Consider the following 17,548-nt stretch of genomic DNA (forward strand, 5'->3'; position numbering starts at 1 on the left):
AAGGTGTAAAGAGAACATTCGAAAAACGGGGGACACCTGTACATGGAATTCTGCTTGTTTTGGTCCTTCCTCTCCCCACCCCCACACCAATCCACATCTCGCAAGCTCTTCTTTCCTAGATATCAATGACCATACTGGTGCTTGTTCAGGTGTCATCATCTCTTCTGCCAATTTCTACTCCACTCTCATCTTCACCAAGTGCATATCTGACTCTTCATTCCCTTTCCTGATATTGATGGATATCAACAGAGGAGGAGCTGGTGTGACAGATGGGTGTCCAACAATAAGCTGTCCAATGTACAAATATACTGGGCCACAGTTAGGTGATGTAAAACACTTTTTTCCTGAAAACTCCAGTACATAATTTTTTCCATTTTGTAAGTATGACTAACATATGTAAACTTGTTCATCACATATTATTGCCAATAGATAACACTAGTAATAATGCAGTGCTGTGTCCAGAAAGTTTATCCTGTTTCAAAAAAATAAATTCAGCTATTTAAGAATACAGCTATTTAAGCATAACTTTTGAAATGTGTTCAAAATAGCACATATTTTAATGAAAACAAATTAAATAAGGTTCCAATTAATACAAAATGTTAATAACATTGAAATTAGTTTTTATAAATCACATTATATACACATGTGCATGTATAAATTCTATAACAAATGTAATTCAAATATCCTGTAGATATCCTTTTTAATTATTCAGAATCACAAAAGAATGTTTCAAAGTTTAAATCCAGATCTGACACCAAGGCATCAACAAAGTCATCCATTGAAGGTTTCTTCTGAAGCATATCTGCAAATAAAAAGATTGCAATTACAAATGTATTCCAGCATTGTTAAGTCTATTAAAATATTCTCTAACATAAATCATTTCCTTTGAAGATCAGTTCTAGCTGTACTCTGTTCTACTTATCAAGTGCAATTTGATCCCAGAATACACTTGTTTGTTTGCATTAAGCTTTTGTCCTTTTTTGGCAGATCTTGCTTAGTTCTTTTGATTTTATTGGGATCTGATTAAGAGGAATAAGAATGACCACCGGTGGATTTTATTTAAATCTAAAATGAAGGCAACAGAACTTATTTTCAGGCACTGGAAGATAAAATGCTACTGCCATAAAACTTGCTCCCCCACAATGGCTCCTTCCATTTGAAAACAGAAAATTCTTTAGGTAAAAAATACAAGGTATTTAAAAGTAATAGTGTGGGGAAATGCTTTTCATTTAAAATTCATTCATTCTTTTAGCAACACTTTTTCCACAAGTGTTAGAAAGGAAATGTAAAAAAACCTGACCAAACTTGTATCTAGTTGGTCACACCACTGAATAGTCAATATGCTTCAGTAATTCTGATAGCCATTATCTTATTCTATACAATTCATAGCAAATGAGCAATTAGGCAGGAAATATCCGTGGCAGATTTATCACACACTAAGGAAAAACAAACAGTTTCATTTTGTGCTGTTCAAAATCCACTTTATACGAACCATTATAGCAACCAATTATGAAGCAGGTCATATTATCAATAGATAAATCTACCACAGCTTACTTTAAAAGCTTTCAGAGAGTTTACATTAATATGAAACCTTCACTTGCTGAAATGTTTATAGTGCTGCTGATTAATATACTCAGAGTATATAAACACTGCAGCAATTTCCATGAAATAGTAAATATTAATTACATTTTGCACCCATTATGAACAAGACAAATATGGACAATAGCTTTAAAAGGATTCAATATTTTTATGTTTTTAAATCTTCCGATTCTATCACAATGATTAATGGAAGCTGTAAATGTGACAACTAAGAATGTGCTTATGACTTTGTCTCAAAAATAAAAATATTTATAGGGATAGAATTGTTTCTCACACAAGACTCCTAGGGGATGGTCAATTTAATAACAACATGGAGGTAGTACTGTTGTGTGGTTTTAACTTCTAATTCTCGAGATCCTGCAAACCATGTAGAGTGCTTGCAGCTGACATACTGGAGTCTCAGATCTCTGATCAGATTACTGAGGGTGTGGAACAACAGTGTACTGCCATATGGTCCCATACATCTTACTTCTGATAGCTCTGTATATACACTTATGGTTCCCACTGTACATAACAATCACATTTGATTTAAAGCAATTACCTCTCTTATAGGTAGGTCTAGGATCTTTCTTGCTAATGTGGCACTGAGTTATGAAGTTATATATAGTTATATGAGTTATATACAAAATATATCATTTCTGTTTGCTTCTTCACAGGAGTTGTGATTCTCTCCGAAGGGTGGATACATTTTCCAGTGTTTAGCTAAATTGCTCCAGATTTAACTATCTTTCCACATTCAACAATACAAAAGTATCCTCTCACTTGCTAATAAGCTAGTTACAGTACTGTTGACAACCTGCTGAAATCCAGAAAAAAATGTCACATGCATAATGAAGTCCATTACAGAATTTGAAAGCTTACTAAATTGCCGAAAATTTTCAATACACTATTATATTGAGGGGTTACATATCACGACTAAATTTGAAACTGTAAATAAAAAATAGCGAAACAAAATTTACGGCAGTTTTAATCCTGGTAGGAAACCTATGGAACAGACAGCATTTTTGCACAAATTGCAAAAGTGGATTTTCAATTGTGAATTTGTGCCTTGCTCTTACACAGCTGGGTACATGTGGGAGGATAAAGATTGGGCAGCATGATGATATTAACAGGTTTTGCAATGCTCTTATGCCAGAAGAAGTCTTCTGGAAAATGGTTTAGTAACTTCTGCATTGTAACAAGAACCTCCAAAGAAAGGTTACAAGTTGCACCTGATGTGGTCCTCATCTTGGGTGTGTGGCAACATTAAGTTATGAGTAGACTGTGACTAAGGAAACAGTGTCACTACATACTGAAATTCTATTTGTCCTTGATGCAAAGGATGGGTTCAACCATTTAATTGAGGAATGTTCCTTTCAGCTAGATCATGCTATATCATCTGACCTCAGAGGGAAGCTGGAGGGAAAGAAACCACCTTTGGCCAATTGTCAATTAGCTAGAGTGCTGAACAAACTGACTTCAAGGACTGATAGAATAAGACAATGGATTCTGTCAGATTCCATAGGCAAACTGTTCAAGGCCATATGACAAAATATCACAGCATCATAATTTAAAGGACACCAAGACTTTGCCTGTTTGGTTATGAGCAGTGCTCTCCTTGTCCATGCACAGCCAAGTGCCATCAGAATCGGAATCAGCTTTGACATCACTGGCATATGTCATGAAATTTGTTGTTTTGTGACAGCAGTACAGTGCAATATGTAATATTAAAAATACAAACTACAATATTAATACACACATACATACACAAACATATACACATATAAATAAGTAGTTAAAAAAGAGCAAAATAAAAAGGATAAAAAAATTAAAAAAATAAACCACTAGCAAGGTAATGTACACCGTCCAGTCGGAAAACTGATGGTAGAGGGGAAGATGCTGTTCCTAAAACATTGAGTGGGTGTCTTCCGGTTCTTGTACCTCCTCCTTGATGGTAGCAGCCTTTTTGAGGCAATGCCTTCAGAAGGTACCCTCGATGCTGGTGAGGCTAGTGCCCTTGAAGGAGCTGGTGGCTGAGTTTAAAATTTTCTCAGCTTTTTCCATTCCTTTGCAGTGGCCCCATCATCCCAGACAACGATGCAACCAGTTAGAATGGCCGTCACAGTACATCTGTAGAAATTTGCTAGAGGCTTTGGTGACATACCAATTCTCCTCAAACTCCTAATAAAATATAGCTACTATTATGCCTTCTTTGTAATTACATTAATGCTGGGCCCAGGATAGATCTTTAGAGATGTTGACACCCAATGTCAACACCCAAATTGCAACTTGAAACTGCTCACTCTTTCCACTGCTAATCCCTCGATGAGGAGAGGTGTATGTTCCCACTACTTTCCCTTCCTGAAATCCATAATCAGCTCCCACTACAAGTCACCCCTGAAGCTAGGGATGAGACTGCTATCCATTCACTTCTCAAATGTGCGTTTGTCAAGGTCTGGAGAGCAATGGTCTTTCTCACGGTTCTTCTGGGGTGCTGTTATAACAGAGAACTCCCTTTGTTATTTCCAGTGATGTGCACTTAAACTAAAATGAACTTCTGCTAGTTTACAAGCGCAGTAAGACATCTTCTAGTCTGCCCAAAACTTGCTGGTTTTCCAGTCTCTTTCATTGATTCTGTTATGCTTATTATTCTATAGATTTATTGAGTGTGCCCATAGGAAAATGAATCTCAGTGTTGTATATGGCGACATACATGTACTTTGATAATAAATTTACTTTGAACTTTGAGCTGCCACAAATGAATGCTGCTGACTGGTCCAACGGTATACAATGGTACAAAGGCACTATGGAGAAGACCAGACAAAAAGCCACTTGCTTCTGCTCATTGAGGAACTCATTAAAAAAAATCCTCAGTTTGTTTGCTCAGGAATAGAAAAGAAAGATGTCATGCTGACATAATGTAAATGAAATGATATGCTTTGCATAGAGAATGGCAATATATTAATGTACATGAATGTATTACATACTTGCAAGTTCTGAGTAAAATGCTGTTTTTGAAATAAAAAAAAACAAGTATCTAAGGCAGCAGCATTTCTGTTCCTCATGGTGTCACTAAGGAATTTACTTTTAACTTCAGCAGCCTTAATGGTTTTCAAAAGCTTTAGCAGCACCATGCTGAGGAACGGGTTAAAATGTCATTGGAATCCCATGAATGTCATGACCCTGATTTACATTTACTAATGAGGCTACCCCAGTACCATTCCACCACCCATAAGACCATGAGGAGGTTGTCGACTGCCATGTAGATCGACAGGAATACAGAGAAGAACCTGCTTCATTTCAACTTTCCTGCACTTTTCTTACCAACCAGTTAACATTCCTAGGTTGTGTTTAAAGAAGCACTTACAATCACAAAAAGCCTTTATACATGCAATACAATATCATAAGTGTGCAGCATTGACTTTGTACAGATCAACAGTGAAACCATGTTGAATTCATTTCAACTTCCCTGCATGTTTCTCTATATCTTTCTTAAAGTGTACAGGTATTTGTGCCCTGAGATTACAATAAAAGAAAGGTTAAAATACTATACTTGAGGCAATTCTTTTTAACACAAACATGACCAAAATGGATTGAATAAAACTGACCCCTTGCCTTGGAACCACACTAAGGAGATCTGTACTGTAAACCAAGCATCATACTAACCTCTTCACATCAGATTGTTGTTTTATAATACAAATGGATGCAGACTGGTTGAAAGATGAAAACTGCATAATGAGTTATCTTTTTGATAACTACAAATATTGGATTTACAATTAGCAATTGAATAACGTGAAACTAACTTACTCTGGTTAAGCAAGGCACATGCTCAGCGATTCAGGAACAGCTTCTTCCCCTCTGCCATCCGATTACTAAATGGACATTGAATCTTTGGACACTACCTCACTTTTTAAAAAATATACAGCATTTCTATTTTTGCACGTTTTTTAAACTCTATTCAATATACAAAATTGACTGACTTGTTTTTTTTCTCTCTGCTAGATTATGTATTGCATTAAACTGCTGCTGCTAGGTTAACAAATTTCACGTCACATGCCGGTGATAATAAACCTGATTCTGATTGTAATGGAACATTAAAGCTTTAATTATTTAAATAGAATGCAACCAAGCTCAAGACACAGCATCAACTGCATTGTTATATTCTTCCTAATAATTTAACACAATTATTAACTAATGTGTCAATGTTGAGTTTACTGTCAAATGCTCAAGTACATGTACGCACAGGGGCAAGGAAGAAAAACTTACTTGCACACATAGCACTAGATGAGCTGCATTCACAAGAACAGACAATAAACATGATTACACACAAATTTTACAAGAAAGCACAATTTAAACAAAATAAAAAGCTCTGGTGCACAGTTATCAAAGTGATCGCAGTTTTGCCAAATGATAGTGATTAGGCTTTTGCCTAATCAAAGAACCAAATGTTTGAAGGAAAGTAGCTGTATGTTGTCCCAATATCTAACTCTATATTTCAAGGTGCTCTACATCTGTTTAATCAAAACCACTTACTTTCCTATCTAGCATTCCTTTATATTATTTTGATGGAGGACATTACTGAATTCTGAACTATGTTATCGTTGCAATGAATTGATTGGTATGAATGTAATGCAAGACAAGTTTTTCCACTGTACCTTGGTACATGTGATGATAATAAACAAATTTACTTATTAAACGTCGACAGCGCTTCTCCCTATCGATGCTGCCTGGCCTGCTGTGTTCTACCAGCATTTTGTGTGTGTTGTTACTTATTATTTATTCATTCCTATGAACATATACAATGAACGTTCAAATACAGATGATGCTAAACTAAAACCCTTTAAGGAAAGAAACATAGCACCAAACCATTGGGAGATTTAAGATGATAAATAGTTAGGAATAGAATGTGGAGAATGTTTCTGATTCATGAATAAAACATGAAATTACAGGGCAGGTGAGGTTTCTTCATTCTTTCTGTTAGAAACAAACAAAATACTGAAGTTTAGAGATGACTGATATTCTTACTGGTAGAAGAAAAAAGCTACTATGTTTGAAATGCATACATTTTGATGATGTTGACTATTCAAGACATTTTTGAAGAGCACTTGCACAAATAGTAGCAAGGGAACTTTGAATGTTGGAAGAGGTGGTGACTCCTCCCATCCTGCGCACGGACTGTTTGATCTGCTTCCATCTGGTAGGCGCTTCAGATCCCTCCAGACTAAGACTAATAGGCACTGGAGAAGTTTTTTCCCTACTGCTGTCACTTTGCTGAACAGTTAACTGCCGGTTAACTGTCGGCTAACTATTACTTGGATTGCACTACCTGTATGTATAATCTATATTTTCATTTATATTTATCATTATTATTGTTATGAGCAGAGAGACAACATCTGCCGGAAGTAAATTCCTTGTATGTGCATAGGTACTTGGCGATTAAAGTCTGATTCTGATTCTGATTTAGTTAAGAGGAAGCAAATATAAAGTTTAGATAGCTAAAATCAAACAGCACTTGAGAAGCTGGAAAAGAACTCAAGAAGAGAATTAGGAGAGCTAGGAGGGGCTATGATGACCTTGGGAAGTAGGATTAAAGAGAATTCAAAGACATTCTGTACAAATATCAAGAGCAAGAGGATGACAAGCCAGCAGGTAGGACAACTCAAGGTTTAAGGAGGGAACATGTGCTTAAATGTGGGTGAGGTCCTAAATGAGAACATTGCATCAGTATTTACCAAGGACATGAAGATAAGTATTTATTTTGAGATAAAGGAGGTTGTATTGAGTCTCATAAACTACAACTAAGTGAATTAAGTTCCCAGGACCTGATGGGATATACCACAGGTTATTGAGAAGGTCAAGAAATGAGGGTACTGGGACCCTGATCAGGATCTTCGTACCCTATCTAGCCACAGGCAAGGTTCCAGAGCACTGGCGATTAGCTAATATTATTCCATAATTCAAGAAAGAAAACAGGAATGATCTGGAAACTGAAGACAAGCGACTCTGACAGCAGTGGTAGGTAAGTTACTAGAGAGGATTTTTAGGGACAAGATACCAGAGTGTTGAGAAAACCATGGCCTAATTAGGGATGGTCAGCATGGCTTTCCAGTAGCCAGAGTCTACCAAGATTTACTAACTTGAGTTAGTCCACTTCACTAACTTGAGTCAAGAAGACTAAAGTTGACTTACTAACTTGATAGAATTTTTCGAGAAGATAACAAAGGTGATCGATGACTGTGGGTGCTATTGACATGGATTTTTAGTAAAGTGTTTGACAACATTTCTCCTGGCAAGCTCATCCAGAAGTATAAAATGCATGTGATCCATGGTGAATTGGCAATTTGGATTCAGAATTGGCTTCCCTATAGAAGACAGAGGGTAGTGATCGATGGAAATTTTTCTGGCCAGAAGTCTGTGAGTAAGTAGTATTCTGCATGAATCTGTACTGTGACCTCTGTTGTTTGTGACATATTATATATAAAATGTAAATGAACACACAAACAATACTGGTGGTGTTATGGATACTGTGGAAAACTGCCAAAGGACACAGCAGGATATAGATCAGTTGCAGATATGGATGGAGAAATCTCAGATGGAATTTAACCCAGCCATAGCTGAAGAGTTGTACTTTGTGAGATCAATTGCAAAGGGATAGTACAATGGTAAAGGCAGAGGGATCCTGGGGTCTAAGATCATAATTCATAGAAAGTGGCTACACAGGTTGATAGAGTGATAAAGGCATATGGCTGCTTGCTTTTATTAGTTGAGGAAATGAGCTCAAGAGTCGGAATATTACATTGTATCTTTATAAAACTCTAATTTGGCGGCATCTGGAGTATTACATTCAATTTTGGTTGCTCCATTATAGAAAGGATGTTAAAGATATGGAGAGTGTGCAGAAGAGGTTTACCAGGATGCTGCCTGGTTTAGAGGCTATGTGCTATAAGGAGAGACTGGACAAATTTGGATTATTTTCTGTGAAGCTGCAGAGGCTGAAAGAGAGCAAGCAGGTGGTACCGAAGCAGTCGGACAAGAACAGTTGAGATGGAAAATTGCTTCTTCTCCCAGGCCTTAAGACTGACCTGTTGAGTTCCTCCACTAGTTTGCGAGTGTTAAACTTGCTGCCTGATCTGCTCAGTTCCTCCAGCATTTTGTCCGAGTTAAACATAAGATTTCTAGTATCTGCAGGATCTCTTGCGTCTCTCTTATGTGGCTCCTTTGAAGCACCAGTAGTGTTATACTGCTTACTTTTTAAACTTTTGTCGTAAATACACCTTGTTATTTGTTATTTTATCTGTGGTAATAGTACTTTCTGTGTTGTGTAGTATATCTGAAACAGAGCAAGGAAGTCTTCCATATTATTTTGGGTTTAGGTAACAAGTTTCCTCAATATATTATTTCACTATGTTGTTTCTCAGAATTTTTTTTCCCTAATGAACTTTTGCAGTAGTTGATCCAACATGGCAATTATGTGAACTGGGATGACTGTAGCTCACTTTATGCATCAAAATGCAGTTAGATCAGAGCCTAGGTTCCCATAGCAAGAGAGACACACCTTAGCCCGGAGCTACTGTGCAGCTGACTTTCTTCTCTTTGAAGTGTAGCACTCAGCATAATCAAGTAGTATGCTATTTACATTTAAACGCTGCAAATTCTACAATTTATCATTTACATAGGAAAATCTATTTAATAAAATGGAGGATCAACTGCAAAATGCATAGTAAATATGTGTGTTGGCTCTTGAAATTCTGGAAATAATGCAAAGCATATTTTCACCACCAGTAATTGCATTTTGATGTAAATGAAACCAAATGTCAGGAGCCAAAAACAAACCAATGACGAATAATCTTGAAACTAATTCATAACTATTCACAACCTCCATAATTCTTTTATAGATATATATTTTTCACAAATCATTAGATGTAAGGTTATAGGACTGTTTTGAATATAATTATTGGTACTGTAAACATTTCAGTGGATGCATATAAAGCAATTAAAATGTAAGAGACGCACAAGAGATCCTGCAGGTGCTAGAAATTTTATGTTTAACACAGACAAAATGCTGGAAAAGCTCAGCACATCAGGTAGCAAGATTAACATCTTCGTAGATGCTGCCTGGTCTGTTGAGACCCTCCAGAATTTGCAAGTATTAAACACAAGATCTCATTTCAGGAAAAAATATCAAGGTAAGAATATATCTTAATCCAATTTTTTTTCAACTGTATTATTTCTTTCTCCCTTTTGTAGTATCTGAAACCATCATTGGAATGTTAAATACATCTTCAGGATGGTACTATTTGCTTTCAAGATGGTCAACAACGCATGCTATGCTGTCATGATAGCTTAAGGTTGAGGAACATATGAGCATATTTCATCAAAACAATTCACAAACATTTGAATAAGTGGTATTAGTATATTATTAGTGCACTTTAAAGCAGGTATGTTCAGATAAAGGATGCCCATGCAGTTAAGGAGAACGAGAAAAGCTAATATAAAAGGCACAGAAATATTCCTCCTCACATATCAGAATGTTGTCATGTAATTATGCTGCAGTTACTGAAGGATAAACCTGGACCCAGTTGTCTTGCTGATCTAGATATGGATTGCTTTCATTTTTAACTTCTGGATTTCTGATTTAAAATTGAAAGCACAAAATTTCAATTAGAAAAGTTTTGAGTGCTGACAAAGCACTACAGTAAATAAATTCAAGGTGATTTAAGACTACCAACAATTACATTAATTCTTTAATCTCTACAAAAGCTAAAGTAATTTACTAGAATTTTAGCTTTGGGATTTTTAAAATTGCAATCTTCAAAACAAGTTTCAGATGATCATAATCATTAGCCAGACAAGCATTATTTAAACTATTTTTCAAAAAATGTTTCTGTTTATGGATTCAGCAGTTTACCAATTTACAACAGAAATTTAACAATTTACTATATACCTGCAAATATTCAAGTTTTGTACAGTGTTACAAAAACCGGGCATGAATACAAAATTTATTGATTCAGAGTACTGTAAACTGTGGGAGTACTTTAAAATCTTACATGAATGATAAAATTGAAAATTGCTATGCTAACAGTCCACAAAAAAAACATTTACATACAAGTTTAAAACAAACTCCTGGAAACTAATTCTGTTGATTAAGCACTATCAAAATGTGTGTACTTGGAAGTTAAACGTTAGAAGTTGTGCCCAGTGAAGCTTTTCAGTTATTAAAGATAGAAGATTGTTGCTATAGCAACAGATTGCAAAGGCTGCCATTTTCCACTTTGTTGCTCTTAGCAATGAGGATCTCTGATCGTAGTAGATAATGACAAATGATCCAAAGGTCAAGAGAGAGGCCAACCCTAACCCACCACCCACTCCTCTGTAAACATGAAACTTTCACTGTTGGTTTCCTTGGATAACCAATAAGGTCACACCTTTATTTTCTACAAACTCAGAAATTTAACCCATTTTTGCCTGAACAGCAGTTTTTAAATTAAAAGTTACAATAATTGAATAGAAAACATTTTTTTACTCCAAGGAACATAAACATTTTGCTAATTAATCCCAGATAACTGTTTCAGTAGCTTCTTTTAAACTCAAGATTCCAAAACCCCAATCAACATCTACACATGCCACAAGTTCCACAAATCAGTTAACGTCAGACATCTGAATACCCTTCCAAAAGCTAAATATCCCATGGTAAATTATTTTATTAATTAAATATTCATAAACTAATACAGGTGTTCCCTGCTTTACAAATGTTCGCTTTACACCATTTCGGCTTAAGAAAGGTTTCATAGGAACGCTCTACTTTTGTAAAAGGGGGAACACCTGTATAAAACATTAGCAATACATACATATGTAAAAATCTAATACTGCACACCCCTAACAGTTATCAGTGCAGCCTATTCAACTCAGACTGCTGGGCGTGCAGTGAGAGGGGCAAGGACTGGAGGGCCAGGGGCAGGGAATGGCGGGGGGGTGGTGGTGCATAATGTGTGGGCAGGGACTGAGGAGGCAAGAAACAAGGTGGGGCAGAGGCATTTGGGGTAGGTGAGCGAGAGCTGGGGCAAGATGGGCAAGATCAAGGGAAGGAGAGTGGAAGAATGAGGGGAGAACAAGGGAGTGGAGAGTGCAGGGGATGGCGAGATGAATATCCCCCTCTGTGAATACATGGCTCCTGTGTAGGGACAGTTAAGTGCACCAAGTTCCTGGGAGTTCACATCATGGATAACATCACCTGGTCCCTTAGTATCACCTCCCTGAACAAGATGGCACAGCAGTGCCTCCACTTCCTAAGAAGACTGAGGCAAGCAAGGCTCTCAACCTCCCCCCTCCCCCCCCCATCTTAACTGCATTTTACAGGAGCATCATTGAGAGCATCCTGACAAGTTGTATCTCAATCTAGTATGGAAGCAGCCAAGCATTGGACTGAAAGTCCCTACAAAGAACTGTAAGAACAGCTGAGAGGATCATATGGGGTCTCCCTACCATCCGTTGGGACATTTATCAGGAGTGCTGTGTATGCACGGCCCTTAGTATTATTAAGGCTCCCATCCATCTATCCAGCATCCTCTGACTTTCTACCATCTGGAAGGAGACTACAATGCATAAAAACAAGAACGGTCAGGATGAGAAACAGTTTCTTCAGGCTATTAGGCTTCTGAAATCCTGGCCGCATTCTATTCGAAGAGTCACTGGTTAATCTGTTCCATACCTTACAATATTTACTATTAATGGCACTTTAGTTTGTTATTTAAGTGTGATTCATCTGTAAATTTTACCCTTATCTTCAAAAGTTATCATGTGTTATGTGTGTTTTGTGCTTTACACCTGGTCAAAGAAATGTTGTTTCATATCTATATACATTATATGGTTATATACATTATTTGCATGTATGTAGTTAAAAGACAATAAACTTTGCTTGACTTGAACATGGAGAGGGACCTGAGAAGGGCAGGGGAGAGATGCATCACAAATTTACACCCAAAGCTTTGGGGTGAGGCGAGAGATGGCTTGGGGCAGAGGGATTAGAGTTAGGTGGACGAAAGTAGTGTTGAGGAAAAGTGGGGAGAGAGCAGGGGATAGTGAGGGTGGTGAAGAGAGACCAGAAAAGGGCAGGGGAGAGATACACCCAAAGCTTTGCAATGAACTTTCCAATTAAAAAAATCATGAGAAATCATATACTACAATATGAATCATTAGTATGTTAACACATCTGTTAATTATTTCTAGAATTATAATGTCGCAGCAGTTAAGTGTAATGCTGTCAATTTTGACAAAAGCTAAATTCAAATTCATAATGATTATACTGAAGTTTGCATCGCTTCTACCTGGCAGAACTCACTACAGTTATGATCAATTATTGCAACTTAAAAAAATACAAAACAATAGTACTGACAAAGAATTGTGAGAAACATCTCAATAAACTAATTCCTTTAAAAAGGAATTTTCTGAACTTTAGACATATATGAAATACCAAATGGCTTGGAACTATAGATTTAATGATGGTAATACAGCCATCATTTCCTGTTATTTATGTAATTATAAACAGAAATCCGCAAGTTGCTGCCAGAATATTCTTCTTTGCAGTCAGCATAATTGCAACATTTGTTGTTGCAAGTAGAATTAGCTATTTGATTTGAACTTCCAACATGTGCTTTCTTGCTATAAAAAGAACACTGAAAATATTACATCTCTTTAGACAAGGTATATATGAAATGTTAAGGCTAGATGAAGCTATAACATTTGTCAGTAACCTTTGTGGCTGGCTCTACAAACAATTTTATTTGTGTGGAATTAAATTCATTCAAATCATTGACTTGAAAATTCCACAGATCTTACATAAAGTATTTTGATATTTTATCTATTTATCTAACATGTGCAATTCCAATTTCTGCTTTGTGCTTTTTAGAGTATAAGAAATTTAAGACAGCTACATTTTTATAGTTGGCTTAATATTTGTAAACACTTTCCTTATGGTTGATATCAAGCAATATTTCTTCACCTGACTCAATACTTCGGGTAATTTGAACTGGCCCAACAGATTACTAAGAATCTGCTTACTGCATACAGAGTAATCAGAATCACATGCAATTTTAATCGGTCAAAAGGCAGAGTTATAGCCTTGTATTCCCATGCTCCATTTGCACTCCATATACATCCTTCTAATTTTAATTATTTATACTTAAATCTAATAGCAGCTATTATGATTTCAAAGAGAAATTAAGACAATTTAGCCTTCGTTATCAAATAGTCTCTATAGACATTTTTAAAAGATCAATTCTTATAGGATATATGTGTTACTGCAAAGAACTTTCTTGTCCCTGAGAAAGCGTTGGTAAATAACTCTCCTGAATATTTAGTCTCTTCTGTTCAAAGTACTTTCAGTGTTGTAGGTTGCTGGGGGAAAAGCTCTATTCAATACAGGTTGGCAATTCCATTGTATCCTGGATAATGGACTAGCTGACTAGCAGACCACAGTTAGTGTGGCTTCAGAGCTGTGTGTCAGACATGGCTATAAGCAGCACTGGGGTCCCACAGGGAACTGCATTGGCTCCCTTCCTGTTTACCCTGTCTACCTCGGGCTTTAGATATAACACTGAGTCATGTCATCTGCAGAAATTCTCTGATGACTCAGCAATAGTTGGGTGTATAAAGAGAGGACAGGAGAATGAATACAAGGTCCTCATGGAGGATTTTGTCAAATGGTGCAAGCTGAATCATCTGCAGATCAACATTAGTAAGAAAAAGGAGATGGTGATAGACTATAGGAAGACCAAACCTTCACTGCTCCGTTACTATTGATGGTGAGGACGTGGACGTGGTGAGGACCTACAATTACCTGGCGGTGCACCAGGATGTCAGACCTGAGTGGAGCACCAATACAGAGGCTGTGTACAAGAAGGGCCAGAGTTGCCTCTCACCTCCAAAGGAGACTGAGGTCCTTTGGAGCATGCAGCCTTTCCTTCACATGTTCTATCAGCCTACTGTTGCCAGTACAGTCTTCTATGTGGTGGTGTGCTGGGGCAATGGCATCAACATGGGTGATGCCAAAAGGCTCAATAAACTGATTAGAAAGGTTGGTTCTATTATAGCTGTCAAACTGGATACACTGGACACAGTGGTAGGACAAAGGACCCTTTGGAAAATCCTGGCAATTCTGGACGATGTTTCTCACCCTCTGTACGTGAACAGAGGAGCATATCTGGTAATAAACTAAGACAACTGCGCTACTCCAAAAAGCATTTGCTGTATTAAGTCATTCTTACCCTCAGCTATTAGGCTCTATAACAAGTCAACCTATAGCTGGGGAAGTGATGATACCCACCCCCACCTCCTTTTAGATTGTTTGAGGTAACTTAAGTTTTTTATTCTTTCTTACTTCTCTTCTAATATTTTTAATCTGTGCACTTGTAATGCTACTGTGACACTGTAATCTCCTTTGGGATCAATAAAGTATCTATCTATCCATCCATATATGCAGATAAAAAAGAATTCTATGAAACAAGTAACTCACTGCATGATACCCAGAAGCTAATCAGTACTTATGTGACTGGCCCAAGAAGTAACTGGTGAGGAATTTGGTGACAGTAACTCTGTGAAATGTCATGAAGAGACAGTCAGATAGTCACTAACTGGTACTTGGTCAGTGCAGATGTCAATTATTAGACTACGCCTGAATGTAATCTAGGTTTCTCAGTGTGCAAGCCTGGACTGCTTCATTTGTTGAGGGATTATGAATAGAATTGATTATTGTGCAATCATCCATGTTTACTCCCATTTCTGACTTATAATTAAGTGAAGGTAATTAGAACAGTTGAAGATAGTTGGGCCTATGACGAAGAGTAGGAAAAAATCCTACTAAGTGGCTGTGTTGGAGATGCTTGATCTTCAACAACCACAGCCATCTTTCTTTGTGTAGATTTTTCCAAAGTACCACAGAGAAAATACAAAATCCATCAGTGAATCGTCGATTAAGAAAATATCTATGCCATACCTATGGGATTCTTTAACAAACAGATAGGTAGAGCTATGAACAGAACTTTTTTTTAAGGCAATAAGCTCATCTAAATTGCTGTATCTCCATACATCAATGCACCCAGAGCTAGACCATATGATGAAAACTACCCTAATGATTGTTAAAGCTATTCTACACATACACAGGTACAATATACTTACAATGCATTACATTATTAGAAAAAGAAACATTCAAAGCCGCAGACTGTATATTCCCTTAGTGTCTCAAGGTACTACACCGATAGAGAGAAGTTTGTAAACAGATAGCAATGGTTATTTTAATAATTAGGATAACTTAGTCATAGAACAATACAGCACAGATACAGGCTCTTTGGCCCAACACCCAACAAGTTCCAATTTCCTGTGTTTGCGTCTCTAAGCATCGTCCCTGCCTTAACCACTTCCTCTAACAGTTTGCTCCATTTGCTTATTGACCTCTGCTTGAAAAGGTGTCCCTCAGGTCCTTTATAAATCTTTTCCCTCTCACCCTAAATCAATAACCAGAGTTTTGGATGTTCCTACTCTGAGGAAAGACTGTTACCATCCACCTCGACTATGTCTATTATAATCTTGAACATTTCTTTAGGATTGTCTTTCATTTTCCTAATTCCCAAGAAATAAAGACCTAGCCTGGCTAATCTTTCCATGTAACTCAGGACCCAAAGTCCTGGCAACATCTCCGTGAATCTTCATTGCATTCTTTCCAGTTTAATCACTTCTTTCCTATAACAGGGTGATCAAAACTGTGCACAAAACTCCAAGTTTGGCCTCACTAAAATTTATACAACTGCAACATACTATTTCAATTCCTTTAACTCAATGGCCTGACTGATGAAGGCCAGCATGCTTAATATCCTTTTCACCACTTTATCTATCTGTGACACCACTTTCAATGGACTTGTACTCCTATGTCCCTCACATTACACTCCCTAGAGTCATACCAGAGTCTTTCCAAAATACCCTTGGGGAAAAAGTAAGTCGTAACACAGATCTCTGTGGAACACCACTAGATACTGCAGTCAACTAGAAGAGGTTCCCTTTATTACCACTCTTTGCCTCCTGCCAATCAGCCACTGCTTTATCCATGCTAGAATCGTTCCTGTAACACCATGGGCTTGTAGCTTGTTAAGCAGCCTCATGCGTGGCACCTTGTCAAAGGCCTTCTGAAAATCCAAGTACACAACATCAACCGATTCTCTTTTGTCTGTCCTGCTTACTACTTCCTCAAAGAATTCCAACGGATTGGTCAGGCAAAATTTTCCCTTGATGACTATGGTCTATTTTATCATGTGCGTCCAAGAACCCCAAGACCTCATCCTTAATAATCAACCCCAACATCTTCCCAACCACTGAGGTCAAACTAACTGGCCTATAGTTTCCTTTCTTCTGCCCTTCTCCCTTCTTGAAGAGTGGAGTGACAGTTGCAATTTTCCCTTCTTCCAGAACTATTCCAGGATCTGGTGACTCTTGAAAGATCATTACTAATGCCTTCACAATCTCTCCAGCCACCTCTTTCAGAAATGTGGTGTGTACACCATCTGGTTCAGGTGACTTACCTACCTTCACACCTTTCAGTTTCCCCAAGAACCTTCTCTCTAGTAATGGTAACTTCACATATTTCATGACCCCCGATACCTGGAACTTCCACCATATTGCTAGTGCCTTCCATGGTGAAGACTGATGTAAAATACTTCCTTGTCCCCAAAACTTCTTCTCCGAAGTAGTTTTCCAGCTATCTAACAGTTATCTGCAAAAGGCAACTCATCCTGCTTATCCAGTCAGAACAAAATATAACTACAAAGCTCCAAACGTATAGAATTATTTGTTAATCCAATTCTAACAATTTTTATTAACCTAGAATACATAATTAAAGTTGCTGCTGGCTAAAATGATTGTACTTCATAAGACTTTATGACTGCAAAGTATTTCCAGGTGCTTAAAACCATACTTGTTTTGTTCC

The 17,548-nt window shown here is 37.3% G+C and overlaps 1 protein-coding gene across 2 annotated transcripts in view; it reads right to left on the reverse strand.

The window, feature by feature from the left end:
* Positions 1-534: 534 nt before the first annotated feature.
* The window catches only part of LOC140726841 (mitochondrial intermediate peptidase-like), an 82,032-nt gene continuing 65,018 nt past the window's right edge, over positions 535-17,548 (reverse strand). For both annotated transcript variants that reach the window (XM_073043733.1, XM_073043734.1), the window contains one exon: positions 535-802. In XM_073043733.1, coding sequence (XP_072899834.1) covers positions 705-802 — 98 coding nt within the window. In that variant the 3' untranslated portion in view covers positions 535-704. The remainder of the gene's footprint in view (positions 803-17,548) is intronic.

Source organism: Hemitrygon akajei, chromosome 4 (assembly GCF_048418815.1).
Source record: "Hemitrygon akajei chromosome 4, sHemAka1.3, whole genome shotgun sequence".
NCBI lineage: Eukaryota > Metazoa > Chordata > Chondrichthyes > Myliobatiformes > Dasyatidae > Hemitrygon > Hemitrygon akajei.